Source organism: Notothenia coriiceps, unplaced genomic scaffold (genome assembly GCF_000735185.1).
Source record: "Notothenia coriiceps isolate Sejong01 unplaced genomic scaffold, NC01 NC01_scaffold00017072, whole genome shotgun sequence".
Lineage (NCBI taxonomy): Eukaryota > Metazoa > Chordata > Actinopteri > Perciformes > Nototheniidae > Notothenia > Notothenia coriiceps.
In genome coordinates, this window is record NW_011349773.1 from 4,060 (window position 1) to 10,905 (window position 6,846).

General features: G+C 41.8%; 1 protein-coding gene across 2 annotated transcripts; it reads right to left on the reverse strand.

The window, feature by feature from the left end:
- Positions 1-496: 496 nt before the first annotated feature.
- On the reverse strand, positions 497-6,785 carry LOC104950083 (tumor necrosis factor receptor superfamily member 5-like). 2 transcript variants are annotated; one of them, XM_010776535.1, is made up of 7 exons: positions 6,670-6,785; positions 6,309-6,434; positions 5,700-5,855; positions 4,800-4,884; positions 1,037-1,176; positions 852-921; positions 497-734 (listed from the first exon to the last, which is right to left on the reverse strand). In XM_010776535.1, exons 1-6 carry the CDS (start codon positions 6,776-6,778, stop codon positions 854-856), a joined length of 684 nt encoding a protein of 227 aa, XP_010774837.1. In that variant the 5' UTR covers positions 6,779-6,785; the 3' UTR covers positions 497-734; positions 852-853. The 2 variants fall into 2 exon arrangements, with proteins under 2 accessions (XP_010774837.1, XP_010774838.1); XM_010776536.1 differs by lacking the exon at positions 497-734 and having other exon boundaries at positions 839-921.
- Positions 6,786-6,846: the final 61 nt, after the last annotated feature.

Here is a 6,846-nt window from a genome sequence, read left to right on the forward strand (position 1 = left end):
TGAACATCAAGCAGAATACAATCCTTGTTATGCTCTGAGGATACGTATTTTCCTTAGGCTGTTTTGCACTGAAGAAAGTTTTTACTTTTAAATTAGAAACAAGTAAAAAATGGGTATTTGGGTGCAATCTGTGCAACCTGCACTGATTGAAACTTTATCTGCTGCTATATTAGTTTAACGTAGCCTGGGATCTGTGCTATGGAAGAAATACAATTTTCTATAGGTGATTTCCATATGTATGTAATAATTGTGCAGAACACTACCCAAACACTGGGGTGACCTACACTATCTATGAGGAGTAAGAGATGGTATATCAAGTGTTCTCACTGCGTTTTAGCCAGGTCTTAGCTAAAGCACACGTTAACAGCACATTGAGACAACTTGACTTGATCACATTGTATATTATGCTACAGCTGAACCTTACATTTCTTTAAGTAACATTATGAGGGCAATCAAAAGACAAAACACTGTTATTATATTATACAACATTGTTATTATTTACAAGTGGTTTAACAAATACAAAGATTAGTGTGTTTCTTAAAACAAACATTAAGACAATACATTATAAACAAAATATGGAATGTATTCGATCTTTTGGGGGTGGTCTTCTGATTAGTAAGATGTTAGAACAATTTAGGTTAGGCTGGGGGTGGCATATAGGCGGCGGTAACTGCATCAAGCTTCTGAGGAATACCTACAGAGGCGCATCCCATAGTGTGACATGGAAGCACATGCTATGAAAAAGAAAATACAGAAATATTATCAAACCACAATATATCATTTAAAACAATCAAAAGTAAGCGTGCACAATTTGTAATGTGTTTGTGTGTGTCTTTTATATTGCAAAGTACATTTAGCCATTGCTTTTCAGAGACCCATCTGATCTGGAGGTGCAGCCGCTGTCCCTTGCCAGAGATACAGCTGAAAGGGTCAGTTGAAAAAAAGGTTAATATCCATTCACTCAAAGTAACGGGAACACAAAATGGTAGGGAATGATGTTTGAAATGAGTATGGAGGGTGGAAAACAAGCACTAACCTCTGATGAAGAGCGCAACAACTGTTAAATCCAATAATAATGTTGGTAACATGACAATGTAATGACTCCTTGAAGAACCTCCACAGACAACATCGCTGCTTCTCCTTCCTTCTTTTACCTTTACCTGGGTTCCTGGGCACCTGGGAAAAGAGAGATGAAAAAGAGATTCAGTACTTTGTGTTTAAAATGAAACTTGAAAAATATAGACATTATTTTTAGGCAGGTGTGAAAAAATGCTGCAAACTAAGAATGCTTTCAAAAATATAAATTATGAATCTTTATTTGTTATCAATTCACAAAATGCAAAGTGAACGAACTAAAGAAAAATCTAAATCAAATCAATATGTGGTTTTACTACCCTTTGCTTTCAAACCGGCATCAATTCCTACAGGTACACTTGCACAAAGTCAGGGATTTTGTAGGATTACAGTCAGGGGTATGATCAACCAATTATACCGAACAGGGGCTAATGATCATCAGTTTTACATGTAGGTTTAGGCTGGATCCACAACGGAGACGATAACGAAAACTAACCGAATTCAATATCAAAAAAGTCTTCCGTCCACACGAACCAGCTCGACCCGCTGGAGACGCTGTAGTACATATGCCGGGCCTTTAAGTGGTGCTGTACTTCTGCCACAAAATACACCAAAAGCAGCGAAGAACACCCCGAGCATGGTTGCCTGGTTGCCCTTCTGTTTATGCCCTGCGGTAGATTCAGCAACATGTTACATGTTGACCATGCTACAGCAGTGAGCAGCAGAGGTTGGGAGAGGTGGGGCTATGGCTTAATCGTTGTCAGGAAATGATCGTATAGGCAGGGCGTACACACGGAGCCGTTTGGCCCCCCAGAGCGTTCCGTCCGCAGATCTACCCACCTTCCTAGGGCTGTAACGATACACTAATCTCACGATACGATACGATACACGATATTGAGCTCACGATACGATATATATCACGATATTCAGCCAACGATACGATTCGATACGATTCGATATAATTCGATACACTTACATCATTTTCTGAAAGATTTTAAAGGGACAGTGTGATTTTGGTGACATCTTGTGAGTGTTCCATTGACTTGGATTGAATTAATTCAACTGAAAGCATCAATTATACAATATATGGCTCTGACTAGACAGAGAGTCTACAGCTTGCAAATGCTGGACAAAATGACTCAAAAGATGTGGTGAGAAAATTTGTTTCATTTATTGAAACAGTGCCAACTGTAGCTTACAAGCCTTTGAAACGTAAGTACATAAAGTGCAGTATCACAATGGACAATGGAGGGTGAGAAAGCAGCAGGTGGTCCTCGTTCGAGACAGGTTTCTTTACAGGCATTTTTTAGCTTAACACAGAATCATGAGGTAGCCCAATAATTCAAGTCACATAAGAACAACATTTAATGTAAAACTGTAAACCTGCCAATAATTCAGTTCACGTAGAACAACATTTAAGTAAAATGTACCTGCCAAAATTCAAGGTTCCAAAGGAGCTAACTTCAAGCCAGAAAGACACTAAGACAGAAGGCTCCTCAATCTTACATAAGCTGCATCGTACCATTGTCTGTCAGATTTTTATCAGGAATATAATCTGATCAACGGTTGGTCGGGGAGGGGCAGCGTGGTCGTCTGAGCGGGGGGGGAGGTGGGACGGGGGGATGGTGGGCCCTTCCCAAACCGGCCCCGCTACACCCTTACCCCTCCGTTTGCGGCGGTTGACGCCGGAGGTCCGCCTACTGAGTGTGGAGCGTGTGGAGGGGGGAGTGGGCTGATCAAGCCCTCAAACAGCGAGTCGTGCAGCGGGCCCTCGCCTTTGGAGGACGGTCTCTACCTGACCGGGAGTTCACGCATGCGTGTGTCCGCTGCTGTCAAGCGGTTAACAAGTGTAGTTCCAGCAAACATCCATGCTGATAAACTGCGATGTTAACAACCTCATTTTCTGATAACGCTTCATATGTTTAATTTAGTTTTTTTGTGGTTTTTTTTTTTTTGGTTCTTTTGATCATACCTGTGTTTTAGTCTAGAAAAAAGGTTGAAATGTGGCATTTTATTATAAGAGTTGTGTATATTTACAGAGCCGTTGCAAAAAAACTAAGAAGGTCTGTGTGATAAACATCAGGTTTTAAACTAAAAGAGCTTTGAAAGCAGCCAGGGATGAAAGATGTTTGGAGTTTATTTGGAGTTATTAATTAAAGCTTTTGTCTAAGAGATGCTGATTTTGAAACCGGTTGTTTACAGACAGTTACGGCCATTCCTGGTTTCTGTCCGGATGAGCGGAGGGGGAGGCCGTCCCCAAGCTTGTGCGTGGCTGTATTGTACTCCCTCCATCTGATCAGGGAGGAGCCTCGTTGGAGCTGCCGAGTGGCTACAGGACGAGTTCACTCCGTCGGAAGGGGAGTGTTTGGGATTGGGGCCGGATTATCTCCGACGAGATAGGAGAGACCCTCGTTCCAGTCGTGGTTCATGTTTGCCTCCATTCTCCTGAACCGCTTCGCACTCACTGCGGAGAAGAAGACACCGACGCCGTCTGTGTATCTAGAATGCTTTACAGCGACACTAGCGGCTCGGCTGGGCTGACGTACCGCTCTTCGGCTGGCTGACGTAACCGCTCTTCATGCAAAGCGAACGGGGGGGAATGGGCAGCGAGCAGAGTGCCAGGCGGAACACGGGGGATTTGAATGGGAGTTAATGTATCGATACCCGCGGCTGAAATATCGATACTTTCTCGGGAAACAAAATATCGATATATATCGCAGGATCGATTAAATTGCACAGCCAAGGGGACCCGTTATCGTTATCTGCGTTTCCCTGTCGGCCTCGTGTGGCCGAACCGCCTATAAGAGAGAGAACTGTAGCGGATACGACCCGTTTCGTCTTTGTGTGGCTGCAGCCTTAAACACAGTCATTCACTGAAACAGCTATGTAAGAGGCTTACAACTGGGTGAGGAACATCCAAACTCTGCTACCAAGGTGAGTTTGTGGAAGATAGCCAAAAAGACATACCTCCGACATGGAAACAAGGCCAAGCGACTCAACTTATGCTGGAAAACATAGGAACTGTGATGCAGATCAATGGCAGCTTGTGCTTTCGACTGATTGAAATAATTGTCAACAGAAGAAGGCAGTTTGTTCACAAAAGGGCTGGCGAAAATGTATTCTGCAGCAGGACAACGACCCAAAACATACAGCCAATGTCATTAAGAACTATCTTCAGCATGAAGAAGAACAAAAAGTCCCGGAAGTGGTGGTATGGCCTCCACAGAGCCCTGATCTCAACATCATCGAGTCTGTCTGGGACTACATGAAGAGACAGAGGGATTTGAGGAAGCCTATCCACAAAAGATCTGCGGTTAGTTCTCCAAGATGTTTGGAGCAACCTACCACACCTGCCTAAAACATTGACACGGTACTTCATACTTTATAATGATGTTAAAAGTACAGAGAAGGAAAATGAATATCAATATTTAATATTTGTGAATATAAAATCATAATATTGATATTGTGATTTGGTCACAAATCAATATTAAAATGGAAAAGGTCTATTGAGAGTTATGTTTTGTGACCAAATCAAATAAAACTGGAGGATTGGCAATGTTTGAATCTCCTGTGGATGGGAAAGATTGGTCCATCACGCATACAAATAAAGCCACAAATCACAACTTCATTGGAGCAATTATTACAGAAACAAAGTGGTCATTTCATGTTGCAGGGCAGGAAGAGCCCTACCTGTTTTAGTAATAACATAACAAACAAAGCCTTACGTTGTCCAGTCCGTGCAATTCACACCATGCTCTGAAAAGAAGCCAGACTGACAGGGTTCACACTGTACATCCTCTCTGCTAGTTCCTTAGAGACAGGGACACACGAGAGATTAGTCACACAGCAGCCAACATCCAGTAATGATCCATAATCACATCAGTGTCTTCATTTAGTGTTTTTATGTTCACACTGCAGGAGATCATTCCACACTGTCTAAAAGTTCATTCAGGAAATGAAAACAGTACATCTACAGTCATCATTTTAAGATGAGAGTAATTTAAGGGTTATCTTTCAGGATGGTTACTGAAACGTACGAGGAGGTCATCATATCTGTCTCAGAAACCCTCAGGTGATAGCTGCAGGACTCATAAAGATACTAGGAGGGGTTCCTGTTTACTGCCTGTCATGTGAGCTTCTGCACCTCGGGTTATAGTCCAGTGGAAAGTCTGATCAAAAGTGATGTATTCGATGTAATTATTATCTGATACTTTGTGTAGTGTAAAAATTAAGATTTACATCAAGATCAACTTTGAGTAACCCCTGAGGGGAAGTTTAGTATTGCGTTTATGAACACACACACCCGATATACACACACACACCTAAAGACAGGCACTAATGAAGGGCAGGCAGAGCCAAGGGGCTTACAACCTGTGTTCCAGGTTCCCATGGGGGCTCGAGGACACCTCTGCAGTGCCCAGGAGGCTGCTGGGACCTCTCCAGCTACTCTCCAAATACACTCCACCTTTTTGGTCCATGCAGGACTTGAACCGGCGACCCTTTGGCTTCTCAAGCCAAGTCCCTACAGACTGAGCCACCCCATGAGTAAAACCAGGATAAGCCTCAGGCCAGGACTTCAGTGTGCATGTAAACTGTCAGGAGAGTGTGACCTGCATTTTACTTACCAGGTTCTTGTATCTTCTCACCAGGTACACATTGTGTATGCTTTTGTGCCGCACTGCATCCTGTCACATCTAAATCTTTGCAGTAATACCCATCTATAACTTCACAGACTGTGTCAGTTGTTTCTGAACAGCCCTGCAGGACAAAGAGACCGGGGCCTAAAGAAACAGATTGAAACAGTCAATGTATGCAAACCTAACAAATATTTAAAATTCAACTCACACATCTTGACTTCATTTAAAAAATGTTGATATATATATACCAAAATATATATATATAAAATGTTTAATGAAATGTTAAAGCAGGAAATAAGAGAATTGTGGATGGAATATAATAGACGTCTTATTAAATGCACTTCCAAAAGAGGTAATAGCCTGTTATATTTCAGTCCAATCATTTGTCATCGAGCGACAGTTTATCAGAAAATAATGATGCGTTCAATGGACTTGGAGTTTTAGAAAAAAATATTTAGATGAAGTCTACATTTATTATTATTGGTCTATATTGAATATGACTTTTAATGTAACAAAGTCCAAAGACACCAAGATATCCACGGTTACTGTCATAAAAGATTACAAAGATATAATCATAATAACACATTAAAGACATACCTGAGTCACAGGAGGTGCATGTGAAACATTTATCGAGTCTGTTGGATTGGTTCATAAAAGTCCCGTTCTCGCAGCCCCTGCAGAGTGTGCCTGTATGTGACGTGCAGTCCATCTGTACAACGGTCCCTGTTCAACACACAAACACTCTGTCAGCATCTCAACATCAAGACATGAAGGCAAATTACAATTACAAAATGAGGATTAGAGTCAGTAACAATAAGTGTATCCCGTTTCAGGTCTCTGATGGAGCACTTCAGGGAGCAAAGCCAACTTCAGCTTCGGATATCCCAGTTCAATTCATATTTTAAAATACTCTTATACTTACTTCTGATGTTTGAATACTTGTTACATGTTACCGTACCTATTTTGCACATCGGACAACACCGCCCAGCTCTTGTAGAATATTCCTTAGAAAGACAGGAGCCTGAAGCCACAAAGATCATACACCCTGTTGAGAAACAGCAGTTCATTGTAGTATGAGTCTGCGCTGTACATTCACATAATAGTGATGTTGTTCCACTTTGCAATGTATCGCATA